This window comes from Charadrius vociferus, unplaced genomic scaffold, assembly GCF_000708025.1.
Source record: "Charadrius vociferus isolate BGI_N301 unplaced genomic scaffold, ASM70802v2 scaffold101, whole genome shotgun sequence".
NCBI classification, from domain to species: Eukaryota; Metazoa; Chordata; class Aves; order Charadriiformes; family Charadriidae; genus Charadrius; species Charadrius vociferus.
Genome location: NW_009646941.1, coordinates 304,014 through 323,273, shown reverse-complemented (window position 1 = coordinate 323,273; position 19,260 = coordinate 304,014). Strand labels below are relative to the sequence as shown.

The following is a 19,260-nucleotide window of genomic DNA, read 5'->3' as shown; positions in this document are numbered from 1 at the left end:
AATGCTAGTTAAACCAGTCTTCAAATTAATCAGGAGTCTAGACAATCTACAACACTGTCCAAAGGATACTGTGGCAGTATGTTTGCCCAGAAAATGAAGGAAATAAATAAAGATGGGATGTCTACATCGGTTTTATGCCATAACTACCATCACCATGTCTAATCCTAGGGTAAAGGTTGTCAAAACGTGACTCAATGGGAGTTTTCAGAGAAGAGTTATAAAATTGTTTTGTGGCTCAAAAATGACAGACTTCTGATGGTAAACTAAAACAGTTCAATTTACTTAGCTTTTTACAGACAAGATGAAAAGATTTTTTTTAATCAGCATCTCTAAGAAAGTGTGAAGGGGAATGACACCTGACACCAAACAATTCTTTCATCTGTCAGGCATAGACAAAAAGATCTGAAAGTTAAATGCTGAAGTCTGCAGAATTCAAACTGTAAATTAGGTGCAAATTCTTTACGGGAATGGCACTTAAACATTGGAAGACATGGCCAAAGGATATGGTAAATTTTCTGTCATTTGAAGTCTTTAAAGCTAGATAAAATGTCTTCCCAGAAAATGTGTTGTACTGCAATCATTACTTTTTGGGTTAGCTGCAGAAAATCGTTTGGTGAAATTTTATAGCCTCTGTTAAGCAAGAGCTCAAACAGAGTCATCATATTCTGTTGAGGCTTCAAAATATATGAAACATGATAGTTAGGTATGATTCTACAGCAACAATAATGATAGGAGGTGAAATTATAGCCTCACTGAAGTCTATGAGAAAGTTTCCACTCCCTTCAATGAGACAAAATTTTAATCTATAATTATAAAAATATTTGATATATTCATTGCATTTAAACTTGGGATTATATGCAGACTGCTTTGCTCTACTTCACCCATTTTATTTTATTGCTATTATGTTTACCATTTTATTTTGTACTTCAGATTAGTTTTGGATTCACTTTGTATGATTTACATTTTTTAAGCATCTAGGAGTTTGCAAATGTTATCTCTTTTCAAGTAGCGTAGAGTTCAAAATGGAAATAACAGAACAGACTTGCAAAAATTCTGTTTCTTCTTGGTTTCATTTGGGTAAGGGTCAAATATTTCATTGATTATTTTTCACAGAAGATGGATATTTCTACTTCTTACCTCTGGTGAAGCTGGAAAATGGAGATCTAGACAAATAAATTTTCTGGATTATTCTCAATCTTATGATGAGTTCAGGTTAAGATTTCCATAAAGCCTCATACTTATGTTCACTTTGAATGGAGTCAGCAATTAACATTGTGAATGTATGGTATTGTTGTGTATAGCCTCTCTACCACAATTCCTGAAATTGTTCAAGCCTGAAAGAGAGGGCTGTCAGCTACCCTTCCATATGGTCTTCTGAGCAGATGTGCGCTGCCTGGGTTTAGGACACTGGAGTCCTGACAAAGTTGCTCAGGTGCAATCCTTTTCAAGAACAAAGAAGGCATTAGAAGCTGCAACTCATAACCCATTCCTAGAAACGGCTTTAAAGCAGGTATGAAGAACTGGAGATCTGTTGAGAATCTACAAGAATACCTTAGTATGGAAGCTGAGATGCCCAGTCCAAGTCTGTTGACTATCAGCTTTATCCCATTTAACTTTGATCTACGATATGTTTTTTTTTTTCTTTTTTTTTTTTTTTTTTTTTTTCTTTTTCCTTTGTAACATGCTGATATAGCTTTGGGCAACAGAACAGAAATGTCTCTGATCCAGATTCCACCCTTACTTTACTCTGGGGATACACACAGAAGCAGGAGGTATGAGTCTTGCACTAAGGATGCAACTGTTGCAGCTCTTTGGGGTACAATTTAAAGCCTGCTGGAGTCAATTGAAGGCCTTTCATTGACTTCAGTGGGCTTTGGATCAGAACCCCTGCTAGGGAGTTTTTGCCCTTGGCTTTCTTAAAAGAAGATTTCACTGATGTGTGAATAGCATTAATCACCCATGAACACTCGGTAAAGAGTGATCTGGTTTTTATGATATGGAAAATACCCTGCTGAAGCATGAAACCTTTTAATGAAGTCAAACAAAGTAAAATTTGCCCTCCATGACCTAAAGCTCAGCTCTTGAAATGTCATTTACTGGGATAATGCATTCCCCATCTGTCAGTCTGGGCTTTTTCTTGCCACAGGTGAACTAATGCAGCTTTGGAGGTGTGCCATAGTTACTAGTATCTGGTATTTTACTAGAGGCGAGAGATAGGAATTCCTATTAGCAAATGTTAATTTTGCCCACCTCATGGAAACAACAGAAAATAAGCAGATCTTTGTCCCTGAATTTATGTAATTTGCATTTCCTGGCACCTAAATAAACTGTATATCCTTAATCTTATCCTTGAGAAACCACTGGCATCACAAATGGGAGCTTGTAATTTAATGTAGAAGTAATTATTGATTTGTCTGCAGTCAGTGAATGTAGAAAACTGAAATACAAAAACCTTTTGATAGAGTCTTTGATACTACCTTTAGTCTTGATTATATTGGTGTGTTAGGAATAGGGATGTAATTCTAATGAAAACAATTCACACTAAATATTTGGGTTTGTGCTGGTTTATTACCTTATGGATATACAATATTGCCGATATGTTTATTTCAAAGCTCACGTCAAATTCAGACTGATTGGAGAGTAACTGATTTTATGTAAGTAATCAGTGGTCTCCTGTCTGCCAGCATCAGGTGAGGTCTCACAGAGTTCAATAATGAGTCTTTTACTGTATTTATATATAAGTGAAACTCCAGAGAATTATGCTGTAACTCCGTTTCACATAGTTCATCTGGTAGCAATTTATTGCCTGGCTGCAGATTTTTTAAATCTCTCCGGCACTACAGGGGTACTACACTAAGTTAGAAAAAACAGGTATTCTAAGTATGAACTTGCTGTTAAGATCTCAAAAATACTAACTGAGTGCTCTTGAATTGAAACTTTGATGAGAAATAAATCCTTCTTGTGACACTTTTATGCCATGTAGAGATGTGGAAGTGTGAGCAACAGCACCTGGCAAGCAAGCTGTCTTCCTTAAAAGCAAGCAAACCAGCTGCTCATCAGGTTGGAGAAGGATTTAGCAGGAAATAAAAGTCTACTCAAATTTTCATTGCTCAGATCTGCAAGAGAAAACTCATACTTTATGATTTGTCCTCTGGATACTGAGAAAAATCATATTTATATCTTCTGTATTTTCAGACACCATGAAGAGTTTATATTTCAAAACAGGACTCATTTTCAAGTGAACAATCAACAGATCAACTTCTGTACGTATCAGTTCTCTCATTTACAGAACATAACCAGATAAGTAACAAAATCAACTTCCTTATGGAGAATAAACAAAATTTGATAGAAATCTTCTGTTCCAGGATACAGAAGGAGTAGGATTTCTGGATTTGCTTTGTATGGGTCCCTCCTTTCCCTATTCTTGCATGTGCATCAGACAGTTCGTCTCATTTAATAAGCATCAAATGTGTCTCCTTTCTGACTACATAAACCAGCTGGGTTGTAAGCACACTGACTAGATTAAGAAATTTTTACCCCAGCAGCCCAGCACTAACCAAAATGTTTCTGGCTCTTCAAAGCCCTAGACAGGCAGCAGTCTCATATAACACTGTGAAAATAACATATTGTTGGGCCCCAAATGTAGGTGAGATGATGCAAGGCTGGGATACTTAACTGTGTACATATTTTCCAATTGGGCAAGGTACCTCATCTGATCCCTTCAGAAAATAATTTATTTAGTTTTACAGGTGCCTAAATCCACCAGCTATGACTCCATAGGAAACACACTGTACGCCCCCAAAATAGAAGCATTTAACAGCAGAACGGAACCTAACCGTAGGTCTTATTTAGCTTCCATTTAGCAGTAAGAGAAATAAATCCAAACGCAACAGCATGCAAGAAAGAAGCATATATGAATATATACCCCTCCCAACCTCCAAAAGCCTGAAAAGTGTTTGCATGTATCACCTATGTATTTTTTAGATTATCTGGCATTTTGGAAATAATTTTATGGCACTTCAACTTCAATGCATCCAGTGTTATTCTGAGTACCAAGAGCCTCAGTCAAATGACATTGAAAAAGTTTCCTTTTGATGCCATGAAACAATAGCTGTCAGGGATCTATTTTAATCTTTCAGTAGATAATACTGTGACAGCTACTATCCTTCACCTTTTGGCTTGGTTCCCAAGGAGACTTCCCCTTTTTATATTTCGTTTGTTATTGGTTTTGGTTTGCTTCTTGTGAACTATCAAATCCAGATTAATCTATCCCATCCACCTGACTCTCCTGCCAACAAAACTGTTCTCATACCCTGCTGCAATCTCCATGTTTGCAGATGTGACAACCAGGGAATGAAAACAGAGTGCTGTAATGACCACAGAGGAAAAGCTGCCTGGAAATATTGATTGCTTCTTGCAGTGCTCCCCTCAGTTATTTAAATAGTATTACACTATCTCAAAGGTTTGTAAACTGAGATACGGAGAGATGAAGTTTCTGCCTGTGCTGTACCAAAAATTAAATAAGCCAGAGCTATGTGCCTTCAATAATACTCTCTGTCTCAGACTCCTGTCACACAAACATTTAAGCATCTGCTCATCTTTGCAGAACAGCTCTTCTGATTTCACTGGACTGCAGGGTAAATTTATATTTAAAGACATTCTCGTTTGCAGAGTCAGGACTTACGGCATGATATTTAGTTGTCTGTGCATCAGGCTCTACTGCCACTTAAGATGCTGTAGGGTATCCCTCCCAGCTTCCAGCTGCTGTTCCAGAATGGTGCTGGTTTATCCTAAGTCCCATGTTATCTATCGGCCCAGATGTCTGTGACGCCCTCGAGCATCTACAGCGACACGTGTATTAGCCCAACTGTCATCACACTAGAATGAGGATTTCAGAACAACATGATTCGACGCAACAGAGGGAGAGAATAGCTTTTGTTAACTCCGAGGAGTGTGATCTGCAAGCAGAACCCTGTCTAATGCACTTTTTATTTCCTAAATTGCACTAATATCTTCAGAAAGTTGGAGACCATCAAGACAAAAAATGCTACAAACTACAAGTAATGGAACCAAACAACTTACAACTTACCTGTAGTACTATGTCCCGTCCATTCCGTGTGATGTTAACAGTATGGGGCTGTCCATTCGCCATGTTTCTGTGGTCAACATCAATGTTGTATGGCTCTTTGGTCCCTCCTAGGCTGTACCGAATTTGCAAATTCCCTGGTGAAAGGAATGTGAAAAGCACCCTCAGATATTCTGATCTTTATTCACCAGCTATTTTTTCCTCTTTATTTTTATAGACACCCATTATCATTTTACACTTAAATTGCTCTCAGAGCTGGTCTCTGCAGCAGGAGAAGAGCTAGTGTGTGAGATTATAAAGCTACTGGGCTGAAAACTGCTTCTAGCGTACAATCCAGAAGTGTGACAATGACCAGCATCTCAAAACCAAAGTGTTTGTAAACACTCCAGTTTGCAAATCAAACAAATCAGAGCTATGCCTTGAATGATATGGACAATTGGTAGAAATTTGAGCACATCAAGTAGCACTTTATTGTTGACATTACTATCCTTGCTGCAGTAAAATTATTTGAAGTTATACAAAGCATGATGTTTTCTAAAGAATAAACCATTGATATGCAATGAATAAAGGCAAAAATACAACAAATTAACACTGACACATAATCTACACAAGGGACTTTCTTGCTCTCACATTTAATTGTTGTTGACAGGTGACCGTCTGGACTTTTATGGAAATTTAATAATATATGGTGAAATGAAAACCTCAGGTTATATTGTTAGAAAAGTATAGTCAAAAGTGGTTAATTGATATTCATGACATACTGCCGGACAGATTTTTCTTTTCTAAACAAAAGTGAAGTGTCTGCTTCTCGTAACAAATTTTAATATTTGATTAAAAGGAAGGATGTTTGAAAAGGGAAATGCAGACCCCATTATTGATCAAAACCTGAAATATTCTGGCCCAAAAGAGCAGCCTGAGACCTTTATGACTATAGTTTAGGTGTCTGATGTGGGATTTCTCTCATGCACCTTCTTTCTTCCCTGTGAAAAGAAAAAAAATGAGTGGGATGTGGAATACTCATATTCACTTATCCCGTAGAAGAGAACGGTACTAAAATCATCCTAATTATCATTTTCATGGAGCACTAAGGCACTATTTGGAATCCAAGTGTATTTAGTTTATATACAGTTTTAATATTGTAACAGACAATGGTCCATATGCAACCTTCACCCATCACCAAAATGTTTAGGACCTTGTATACTATACATCCATATTTTAGCCACCTCAGTGGGTATCTGGATTTCCAGAACAGTACATTACACTTTCCACTGAATATCACTACTGATGGCGATATTGCCATGAATTCCACAATTAAGGTGCCTACATGTGGATGCCCACTTGTTCCCTCCATAATGCTAGTCATGGCATGGATCTGACTGTTATAGCAGGTTTGGTTTTTTTTTTTCCTCATTTTGTTTTGAGAGGGAGGGTGGTCTAGTGAAACCCCGCTGAACTGAACAGTTACATCAGTACAAAACCTAGTACGGCAGAACACAGGTTTAGGTCCCGTGTACTTTACTTATACATGACAGGGGTGAAGAGACTTTCTCATTAGTTCAAACCTTCAGCTAAATGCCAAAGTCATGTTATTATCAATGGTGCCTTCAATGGAGAGAGCCCAGAGCAGTTGCTTACCAGATGGCTTGACAAGCACAGCCATGAAGTCCTGGGTATAGGAGCTGATGTACAATAGGACACAAGGGGACTTGGTGGTACTGAAGCTGAAGCTGAGCTCTTCTTTGTTCAAGTTGAGGTCGGGTGCTGTGATCTCTGCATCTGTGGAACTCAAAAGTGTTCGGCTAACTAAATCCTTCATGCTAGTCCCTGGGGAGTGGAAGTTGTAACGAAGCCACATTCCCTCTTCAAAAAATGCTCCAACATCTTGAACATAAGAGCAAAAAAAAAAAAGGGGAAAAAAAGAAAAAGATAAATTAAATATGCTGAAGCCTCTTGGATAAAACATGTTACTACTGACTTGATCGGTACTAATCTGTGCATATTTCTATTACTGCATCATTTAAGCACTTTGCCAATATGTAGATGAAGAGCCTCACTATTTTCCAATGAGAATGAAAAGGCCAATCTCCATTTTACTGGTGGGTACACAGAGCAAAGGACAGACTTCCTTTGCATCACAGAGAAGGTCTATGCCTGTATCTCGTATCAATACTACAGACCAGAAGAACCACACTTTAGATTTACTCTCATTGAAGTCTTGCAGTAGGTAATGCTCACAGTAAGCAACCACTGTCTAGGAAAAGGAAAAACAGCAATTCTGGCCAGCAAATTTGAGCGTATTTGGAAGGACCTCACAAAGCAATGATGGAAATTCCATTGTCACAGATTTGAAATAGTACTGGTCACAATGCTAGAAAGTTATCCATTGCTAGCACAATCCTGAATAAGAACTGCATAACGTGGATGTCCTTATGGGAGATAACATTAACTAGGGATCTTGACTCAGTGCAGAACAAGGCTGAACTGTAGCTCCCAGGAGGTGCTACCCCGACAAAGTTTTCAAACCAATCTGAGACAAAATGTCATGTTTCAATACTCTTGACAGAAAATAAAACTACTTTTGGCAGTATTAGTATTTTCAGTTGAAAAAGCATTGGTATTACTTCTCATAATAATGCAGTCCTGCCTATTAACATTAAAAACCTAAGTCAAAGTTGACATTCTTGCAGTGAAGGCTGACTTTGATAGCCTCCTATGGGAATCACAGCACAGTTGCCTACCACTGGTAGTGTATAACCTACTAAGTCTACCGAGGATGGCTGCACTGGCTTCCTATGGCAGTTGTTCATTTAGTGACATTCTGGTCCTGGATAGGCTTTGCTGTCCGGGACAACATCATTAAAGGAAATTTAAAATTACATGTGAAATTAACTAAGAAGGTATGTTTATGAACATTTCATAAGGGATTAAAGAATGATGAATAAATATTATGAGCATAGTGTATGAATACTGTATTTAAAGCATGCTTAAAGTGGTGACCAGTCTTTAAGAAAAATCTTTCATCATTTACCACCTTCCTACATGATGCTACTGATTGGTACAAAATTGCCCATCTAAACTTCTGAATAATTAACACACTATCTTTATTTTAAAATAGATTTATTTTTATTCCCTTTAAGCATTTGGAGTCTTCACACAATTCTAAGCAAAGGCTTTATCTGAAAACATATGAAGGAAGATGTCCATTTCACAAGCTGTGCGGCGACACAGAGCAAGTCAGGAAAGAGCCTGCAGACTTTTTTTCAGAGTAGCTGAGCAGAGAAAAGATAAGATGACAGGTAAAATTATAATAGACTTTATTAATGCTCCTTTCCAGAATTTTGCTAAATCTAGTGCTGGAAAAGCACTAGTTTTCCTGTTACCGTGTAAAAATTCTCTGAAACTCAAAATATCATAGTCACTGTCACCATGTGGCCATATAAAACATGGAGTCAAGTTGTGGTCCCAAGGCGTTATAAATAATTCGATCATTCTGATAGATTTATAACTGCCATTTTACAGGAGAAGCCTTAAATCACCCTGAAACAGTTATGGGAGAGGCAATTGAATTTAACAACTATATTTTGCAATAGACTCAACTTAAGTACTCCTGTATTAAAAGCGAAGGGCTCTATCCTGAAAATAGTTCCCAAAACTGTGATGCTTGCTGCTGTTAGCAGCGCCGTTGAAAATAAGCGTCGGCACTTACAAATCTAAAGCAGTATACACCGTAGCACTAAGCATTTGAAAGACTGGCTTAAAAATATCCCTACGGCCGCTCAGGTTTTCTTCTCCAGCCTCTGCTTCGAGCTCATGCAAGCCGCTCCTCGGGCAGATGCTGCACCAATTACACTGCTGCAGTGCTGGCAGAGCCTGCTCGCCTCGCTGGAGCCGGCGTGCCGGGTCCCGGGGCGCAGGCAGCCTTGTCGTTTGACACTGCCACTCAGCTGGCGGGGACCGCAGCCCCAGAGGAGGGATGCTCCGCGCAGGCACGCAGCATAGTGATGCAAAATTATGTTCGCCTCCAGCCTGCTTGCTGCTTGTCACGCCTTTTATTTTAGGAGCGATCTCTGGCATTGCCCAGCGCTATGCTCGCCCAGGGCTTCATGCACTGGGAATACTGGGACCTCCAGTCCTGACCTCAGTGCTGCTCTGGGGCTGAACTGGAAAGCGTGCAGCACGTTTTCCACAGCTGTAAATGTTACGAATTGCTACTTTAAATGTTCATTACTACAAAGAAAGCTTTAAGTAAATGGTGCTCTCTGAAATGGTAAGACTATTTTTTCCCAAAAGGATTTCTCGCCAAAGCTAAGAATGCTCTGTACGTTTAACTTGATTTGCGCTGAGAAAATAATTTTCAGTATAGCGGTATTATTACAGGCGTACAAGCTATTGTAATGAGCCTTGAAATTCTCCTCACGCGCACACCACCTCTCTTAAGAGGAAGGATAAGAGGAAGGTTCACTTTGGCTGTGCGAGTGCATTAGGCCCTCAACAGGAAGATATTGAATCCCCTCAAGTTCCAGCTCAGCAAAGAGGTTGATGCACATGATTACGCTCTTTACTGAATGAAGCTGAAGTCCTTGCAGCAGGGCTGCAAAGTGCTCGGCAGCTTACAGGAGCAGGCTGCTTAAATTATTAGGAAACATTAGAAAAAGCTAAAGGATAATTTTCTCTATACTGAATGCAGGTATAAGATAACTTGGAAATGCTGAAGGCTGATCAATGAAAAAACTATCTGCTTGGAGGTCACAAGCGTATCATCTTCCTGAAAACCTGATAGAAGGAGTATTGAAGTCCTTCATTCAGAAAACCATTCAGAAAACCATTCAGAAACCCAGGACCTTGCCTGAATAAAACGGGTAAAATGCAGCACGAACCCTGCTGCTGAAATGTGGATGGTGTTTCCATGAACCACCCTCTGCTTTCTTTTGTAATATTTCAAATGCTACCTGAAAAGATGAGTCTTGGGGGATTGGGCACAAGGCATAGTGAAGGGTTCCTCAGCAAACTGCCCTTTTGAGACAAAAGCCTTGGGGAAATGAATGTGGTGGTAACAGATCAGATTTCTTTGGAAAGCAGTACCTATTTCCACACCAATATGCAGTGCAGTCTTCCTCTGTTGATAGACTTTGCAAATACATGCAGTTTGGGCTTGCTTTGTAGAGGGACCCAGAACAGGATTTGTGGGTCATTAGCAATTATTTTATCAAGCAAGGTGCGTACCCTCAGTGTGAACTGCACATATTTTACAAAACTGTCTGGCTTCAATTTGAAATGGGAGGAAGCAAAAGCTGATCTAAAATTTCCACACAAAATGCACGTGTACCCAAAACCGACAAACTTATTTTGAAGGTTACAATTCTCTGGTCACCTGCCCAGTCTCCCTCTTCCCATGCAGCTACTTTTATTTTTGTACATTCTCATTATGTCTGGGATCAGGAGTATTGAAAGACTGGAGGAAAAAGCCAAATAACTACAAAAAAACCCAAACCCCCAAACATTTCTCTTACAAAAATTCCATAATCTCATGACACTTTTGGGCCAGTGTTGTAGGCCTAAGAAAATGTAAATAGGAACCTGATTCTCCTTTGCTGCTGGTTTAACATCAGTAAAATGTCAGTGTCAGTTCTTCTCTTCTCAGGTAGTTATAAAGAGCTATACACTCAGTCACACCCAGAACGTGTCTTCTTTCCCCACTACTTTTTCCTCACCTGTGAAGAGCATTGCCAGTGTGGCACACGTGTGCCTGAACACAGCTTCAGCGAGATTTTCTATCTGGAGGCCTATATAAAAGATACAGAACTCGGCAGGCTTTACGGCAATTGAATTGGTTCTGTGCTGACAGTCAAGATACAAATGTTAACAGGGATTGTCATGAATCAAGTGCAAGATGTTACTCTGAGTAAATAAAGAAGCAACAGATCTGTGGAGCTACCAAAAAACCCAAACCCCATCCCCCCAAAAAACCCTCCAATTTCAACACAGGAGCTTTTCAAGAGTGGCACCATAAGAGGTGGAATCTACGTTCTGCAGCAGGACAGCTGTCACTGTCAACTGCCATCTCACATTTTTCCAAGTAAACTCAAGACTCCCCCTTTTACCTGGGGACTAAGGAGAAAGTAATGCTGGTTTGCTGGTTACGTCTCTGGTATTACTGTATTTGGCTTTTTTTGAGGCTGGGTCATCAAAGCAATCTTAAAAATGGGCAGGAACAGGGCAAAATCCCTGCCTTACAGAAGCTGGTGACAAAATCCTGACTGCTAAGAAGCCTGGCCAGGACACGTGAAAACTGCATCAGAGAAAGACTCTCTGCTCTTTGTTTCACAAAGCTGACTGAAATGCTTTCTTAACAGCTGTAAGCATGTCCCATCTGGAGGCCCTAAATGCCTCCTTGGCCCTGTCAGATTTGGTAAATGAAAAATATTAGTCTGTGACGCTGCTTGCCAGTGCTCAGTGTTATGTCTTTCCTGGATCTAAAAAGCAGCATTTTCAAAATACTAAGCAAGGACAGTCACTGGAGGCATTCTGACACTGGGTGCATGTACAAAGATTTTTAGGGCAATTTAGACAGCTGAACAAAACGTCTTTCCCAATGCACAATTTTATTTCCTTTTTGATTTCTCATATAGTTATGAATATTGAATACAGATTAGCTAAAGCTTGCTTGTCTGGCTTGTGGCTAGAAATGTGCTAGAGAGCACCAGAAATTGCAGCTATTTCCAGGCTGCGGTCACAAAGATTAAGACTGTTTGCTGAGATACATTCTGACCATAGGGCATCAGTAAAGGGTCAGAATCTCACAGCTGTTGATCTGGGAGAGAATTTACTTTGAGTGCTCTGAAGATGGTAATGCTTATCATTTATCTGGTTAGCTCACTCAACGTTTTATTCTACCTTCAGGCTCACAGTATTTAGTTTGTGAAACCAAGAAGTGGGGATTTTTGTCCTCTGTCCTCAAGTCTCGTATTCTGGCTACCATTACTTTAATAATTTGTGATGCATGTTTGAATTTTTTACATGTGGAGTAGAATATCAAAATACAGCAATTGCTTGTTGGCATTAATAGAATACAAACCCACTGAGGGTTTGCTTCTTCTTTATGAATATATCAGTACTCCCTATAAAAAAAGCTTTCTTGAACAAATGACCATCAGAATTGGGGGATATGTAAAATAATGTCCACCTGTGAAATTATGAGGCCTCATCATAAATCAAGGCAAAGTTTCCTGCTACCTTCAGTAGAACAGGATGAGTGCCACAGAAGATTGGATTAAGCTACCTGATTCATTACATCTTCAAGCCTCCCTAGTCAATGCCGACAGGTAGATTCTGCCAGGGAGCAGTTTGGCGTACCTAAGCAAGGCTGAGCTCTGAACCTTCTTTTGCAATAGCCCTGTAAAGCCAATGTCTTTTAATCTACCTTGCTATACCTGGACAGAAGTGCACACACCAAGGAAAGATTAAAAATATCAGGAAAATCATAGCTGTCGTTCATTCTGCACTGATGTGAAGTTATTATAGATCTTTCTACAGCTACAGCTGTTTGAAGTGATGCCTAGAACAGCAGGCTCAGAATAAGGGAATGGCAACCTGCGCTGTATATTCGCTGCTGAATCTAATCCCATTCTAATGGAAATAGACATAATGGTTAAAAAACATCCACCAAATAAAACAGGATGGACGAAGGAAAATATAATATAAAATATACAACAGACCAGGCTTTATGATTTCCTTCTGGGGAGTCTTTGGAGGTGCTCTCTAGGTAACCTCAGAGAAAAAACTTGCAGCATTGAAAGAGCCATTTGAGAAATATTAGAGACTGCCATTTGATGATTGCACACTATTCAGAGTGGCAACTTTGATAGGTGAGATCTGGCTTCAATTCCTTCCTCCACCACAGGTATCTACTCTTAAGTGAGCAGTTCCCTGCTTCCTTCATTATCTCGTTCACTTTCTGCATTACCATAATAAAAACATTTCCTCATATCACAGAGCTGTTGTAAGGATAAATACCTTATCAGCTTGTGAGGTGCCAATACTACTCCAATAGCATGCAGGTGTATAAACATTGCAGATGAGTGTCTGATGCAAGAACCTCAAATCTCTCAGTTGCCTTTGCACAGGCACACAGCGGCTGGCAATATTGCTGAAGCTGCTATACTCAACTTTAATAAAACATCTGCATTCAGTGAGCAATGACACCAGAGCAGGCCTATTATAGTTAGCTGACAAAGAAATTGAAAGTTTATCACATTTTCTGAGCCAGGACTTAGTATTTTTTAACTTATTACACTGATTTATTTGCTTTCTGTGTACAGAATAAGAAATCCTTGCATTTTATATGTAGTTTATTATGGATGGGAAGTGGGCTGGCAAGTTCAGTTTATAATCTGGTTGATATCTCTTTGAGATATGTAAGTAGCACGGGGAAGGTGTGTTATGATTTCAAAAGAAAAAAAATGGTTTTTTTTCCAATAAAAGAATTCTTGCGATTTAAGTGAAATGCAATTTTTAAAGAACTAGAGCACTACTGTGCATGTTTAATAAGGCAGTATTGACAGGATAGTGGAATGGAATAGCTTTACAGAGTGTATATTTTTTTGTGAGTATATATATTTACTTGATAGAGGCTAAGACCCAAGTCCTTGTAGCTCCTGATCTACAAGTAGAAAAACCTGACTGCAGCATTCAGACTTACCAGAATGGAGCATACCATTCCCAACCCAAGGAAAATTTCTGATACAACTTTTGTCCAACAGCTCATGATCATGTTGTGTATAGCAGAAGTTTTTTTGGGGTGGGACGGAATGTTGTCTCTATTTTCCAGGTTCTTGGATTATGAACAATAGAAATGCTAGTTACCCTAAACCACTTGAACAATCTCCTCCCCGTTACTTACAGCAAATAAATGAAATGTATTTTCACCCAGAAAAATAAAGGGACTTGAATAAGCATAACCAGGGAAGAATTTGGTGATGGTCAAGTGACAGCCTAAGTCTGTGGAAGGGTGCAGACCTGCTTCACCCATGTGCCATAGCACCAGATCTGGCATGTCTTTACTGCATCCACTCAGCCTAGTAAATAGCTGATTTTTCTCTTTGAGGCAGAGAAGGGAGAAAGAAAGGAAGGAAATCTGACCATGACAATACTACTGTAAGGGCTTTCAGGGTTCCCGCAAATATAAAAACAAACATGAAGGAGTTCAGTTCAGGCATTGGCATAAGGATTGCAACAATTCACACTGTGAATCTGAGCTTTAGTTGAAAGAAAGAAAAAAGCATATACACTGTGGTCATTGTCTTGGTGTTTGTTGACGCAAATTGAGTAACTGGGAAGCTTTTTTACCCTTCCAGCACACCTGAAGGCACACGAGTCACAGAACCAGGTATTTAATTTTTTCTTTTTGGTCACACTGTCTTGGTGGTGGGAAATTTCTTCTCCTACAGTTGATCCACAGCGCTTCAATACCCAAAGGAGGAATGCTTTCTCCTTGGGGGACCCCCCACATCACAGTGCTGCCACACGCTCTGCATTGCCATTTCAGCATTTGACCTTTGCTCTTTTTGTTTAAAGGAAGGAAAGAGTTTGTTTTTTAAAGGAACAAAAATTAATTGTTTTCTCAGAAATACTTTTATGGTGATAGAACAGCTGTGGAAGAGAAAAAAAAGAGAATTTATGCTTAAGTAAAGGACAGGGAAAGGTCAGAAAGCAATCTGTAGGACTGCAGAAACACTGCAGCTATTCCTCAGAACAATTTCTCTGAGCAGTAAAAGGAGAAGTGAAGCTAATTGCATATGCCCCAAATGCAAAACAAAAATAAAGTTAAAATAGATGTCAGACTGCATTTTTGCACTTTTTTGTCTTTGTAAAAAAATAGTGTAATTTCCAGGCCACTATCATATCAATCACATTGTGATCCACTGCTAATAAGGCTGGAGGCAATGCAATTTCTTGTCAGTCATCAATCACCGGCTCTAAGGATGGATTTCATCAGCAAAAGAATCCACAATATGCAAGGTCTGTTTTTATTGTGAGATGTGTTTATTACTTATGAATCACTGTATGGTGATTTCCTTATAGTAATGATGTGTTTTTCGTTTATTTTTCTTATCACTTCTTCTGCTAGCAGTTTCACTATGTAACCAACCCCAAGAAGTTTACCGTGGGGAAGTGACTTGAATATAAAAAAGAAATTTTTGGATAAGAAAAGCTTCCTGTGCAAATTAAAGTCAACGGGAAGACAAGACTGTGGTATATTGAAAGGTATTACATTATGCCACCCCTCACTCCTGCTGAGTAGCATATTTTTCTGGTAATATCTCACATGGGTTGGAATGTGATGACTTGAAAAGTGAGGCACTATTGATTATCAAATCAACAGTGCTGCTTGGCCTGGAAGATTTACTCAGAGAAGTAAAATAATGAAACATAGTCCTAGTTTATCGTGCAAAGCACTAACCTTGTTATTTCTTGGCAGCTGATATGAATTCCTAGTGAAGGTAACAAAGGAAAATATTCTTGCTTGCCTCATATTAGACTCGTGCAATATCACAGCATCCAACTGCATACTGTGGTGCAGGTTAGAACACCACAATTGACAAAGCAGTATTCAACTGTGTTTTTGCTAAGAAAAGAATGGAATTGGTTGAAAACAGAGAATATAGTCTGTAAAAACATGTTCACAGACATTTCAGTGCTTTTAGACAGGGGAAAGTGTCAAAGTGTTAATGAAAAATGAGTTGAGATACCAGTCCATAACCCAGCATCAGGTAAAAAAGACTGCCTCTTTCCGTTATAAACTTGGTTTCCTCTAAGTGTGGCTGGAAAGGAGCAGGGTATGGATGTTTGCAGAGTAACCCTCAAAGTTCGGCTTGGAAAAAACAGAAAAGTTAAGAAGGAGTTGGAAACCAGAATGTCAAAGGACAGGAGCTTTCCCCTACTGCCAAGACAATTTCATTAAAGAAATTTGGTGACTGATGACTCAACCCGCCTGCAGGATTCCTGGTACAGTGGGTAACGTAAAAGCAAAAGAGCAGTTTATGAGGCTAGAGGTTTCTTTAGCATGACAGATAAAGATGAGAAAAACCTTCACATTTTTTGGTTGAAACTGCTGGATTAGTACCTTTTGAGAAAGCTTTTAAAATTATTAGGAAAAGCAACAGATTGGATGATTTTGTGTACCAATAAAAGCACAGTGAAAGAAAGCTGCTGAGAGATATTAGCACCTCAGGTAAATGTGATGAAACCCTTAGAGGTGTTGAGAAGAATATTTCGAGAGTATTATGAGAATACCCTTTGAAATGTAAGGGAAATGAATAGCCACAAAACCTGCAAACTGTGCAAACATTTGGAAAATTATATTCCTATTACCACTTACTTTGTCACAATAATTTCTGGTCAAAACAAGAAAAAAACATGTGGAATTAAATTAGCATCTGTACTCTTTCTTTTTTTTGTTTTTTTTTGTATGTAAGATTCTCTTTTCCTCACTCCTTGTCTTTCTTTCTTATGCAGGCATGTGTGTCCGTATTAAATTGGTCTCTTACAATCATTGACTTTGAAAATTCAGAAAATACTTTAGGCATTTCCAAAGGACTGACATGGATGTGGATGCTCTGTACCTTCCCTTACCGTAGCAAGTTCAATCTCTAACCCAGTTTGAGCTACTGAAAGACTTGATCTGGTTATGGATGGACAAAATGCTTAACCCAAATGCTGGCCTCCCGATTTATAAGATATTCAACACCTGTGTATCTCCAAATATATTTCTGAATGAGACTATGTAGCTTTTGTTAAAATCCATGTTTTTTCTAAAGAAGAAACCACGACATTGTGCTAGTAGGAATTTATAGTTCGAGACCTCAAGACTATGGAATGCAGTCTGCCAGACCTGCTACGACTACAAGCATTCCTGATGCATTTTGTTGTTGTGTTGTTTGATTTAAACAGGTAACATATATTAGTACTAATGAGATGTGGTTTTAAACCATCACATTTAAATCCTGGGTGTATAATTTGACTTGTTTGTAAGAAGTATTAAACAGGATGTACTTGTTTAATTAATAAAAGCCGAAGCATTGATTCTATTGTGTTTTTTCTCAGGCAGTTCTCCCATACTCCATCTCCTGTACTGAAGCATTTACCTTTAATGCAAAATGGTCCATCATAGGCAGTTTTGGAGCAGTCACAGGAGTAGCCATTGTATTTCTCGACACATTTACCGCCGTTTGCGCAGTACATCCCATAGCTTGTGCAATGGCCAGAGCAGCCAGGCTTCACCCCAGGCGTGACTTTCGCTCTCTCTTCCAGGTCCAGCGTAACCCCGTTCATCCTTAATGAACGAATGCAACCTAGGAAGCCTCGCTGGCCTCCTGCAGCACCTGAGAGGGAATGTAAAACTGTAAGACAACACTGAACAGACTTTATTGTTGTTGCTTTACATGAAATATCCTGCTAAGCTTGTGACAACAGCTGGAAATAGGTAACTTCTTTGTAAAGGCAAGGAACTGCCTTGTCCTAATGACAATGGAATCAATGAAACCCAACCTTTTGATACCATACTGTAAGTAAGCATAAATAGTAGCTGTGTTTGCTTTACACTGATTAGATATTAGAGATTCTAGCCCTCCACTGTAAGACTTCATTTCATTTCAATTTCAAGATTTTTAGAGATAACAGTGGAAGAAATGGACTTGCCTCAATTGCTAAGGTATAGCCTTACTCTCCATATGATTAGTGATGATGGATGCTAATAATAACGTCATAATACGTTAGGCAGTGTCACATTTTTCAAAGCCATGATGGGGAAAGAAAGAAAGAATAGATTTAAATCCCCAGTCTCAGCTGCAGTAGGAAATATAGATGTTAATTTCCAAGCAACACTAGGTATATTGTTTAGTTGCCTGAGTGTAGGGTGAAGGATATAACACTAAATAGCTACATTTGACAATCTGGGTTGAGATGGCTTTTCTTTGCATTCAATAAGAAGGGTTCCTTTCCCGCCCTTAGTAAACAATTCCTGAAAAATGTGATTTCAGTTTGGAAAGTCTTATCTGAGTCTGTATTAGAAACAAAAAAAACCCCTAAAAATGGAAGCAAATAACAATGAGTGGCTGTCATCCTTTCTTCTCATCATCTCATCTCTTTGATTACTGCAGAGCCGCAGGTGCTGAAGAGTCCCCGAGGAGATCTGAATGCTCATCACCACAGAGCACAGAGGCTGATATCTACCTGAGTGGGGAAGAGGACTAAATACATGCCAAAGAGAGAGGGCTGCTTCAAATCAGCTGCTGGTAACGGGATGATTTGGAGTAAGATGAGGCAATGCTCGGTCTCTGCCGAGTGCATGGGACAGAGGGCGTTCTGGTGTGCTTCCATTCTGTGTGAACTCATACACACTGCAGTGGGGACAAAAACCCTATTACATCTAATTCCCTTCTTTCCCCTCCTGGTGACTGTCCTAGCCCCTAGGACACAAAGCATCATCCCTCAGGCTCTCTCACTGGCCCAAGGAATAGATATTTATTCTACAGAAAGTCGAATGGGAGACACAAAAACAATTCTTGTTCAGTATTACTCTCTAGGCCCCAATGTTTAGGGTGTTCATTTGGGACACTCTAACTCAAATCCATTCTCTGTCTGACTCTGGGTAAGGATTTAAATCTGTTCTTTGAGATGTGTGCTCCAATCACCAAGTTATATGAATAGGATATGATTCAGAAAGAAAGGAAATTTGGTACAGATTTGGGCATTCAGCTTTTGGCAAGAAAGGTAGTAGGTATTTCAAAACATTGCTGGTGTTACAGTTAATTCAAAACTACTAATAAAAATCATCATTATTAACAATTCCCCAAGAACTCAGACTAGAAAAAAATCCAGGTCTTCCTGTTTTTAGCAAAAGGCTTGGTATTTCTTTTAAAAGGTTAAGGCTTCCTCTTTTAAACAAACTTCACATTTCACCTTATTTTGAAACTGCCGTTTATTGGGATCACAGTCAGCAGTAAAGGAGAATCTGAGCTTGTAAATAATGACTGCACATCTGGTGACACATTATACACAGTTTGCAGTGACACCGTGCTGTTTACTAAGGCAGTGAAGGCTTTAAACATTATTTTAATTAATTTCTGCTGTTGAACCCTGCCTAGTATCAGAAAAAAATGAGATAATGTCTTTTT

At 39.1% G+C, this 19,260-nt stretch overlaps 1 protein-coding gene across 1 annotated transcript in view; it reads right to left on the bottom strand.

Annotated features, from left to right (window-relative positions):
• CNTNAP2 (contactin associated protein-like 2) overlaps positions 1-19,260 on the bottom strand; it is a 335,871-nt gene that overhangs the window by 72,037 nt on the left and 244,574 nt on the right. The window contains exons 8-10 of the mRNA XM_009895048.1: positions 17,230-17,466; positions 6,722-6,967; positions 5,090-5,223 (exon numbers count right to left, since the gene is read on the bottom strand). Of these exons, the coding sequence (XP_009893350.1) occupies positions 5,090-5,223; positions 6,722-6,967; positions 17,230-17,466 (617 nt within the window). The remainder of the gene's footprint in view (positions 1-5,089; positions 5,224-6,721; positions 6,968-17,229; positions 17,467-19,260) is intronic.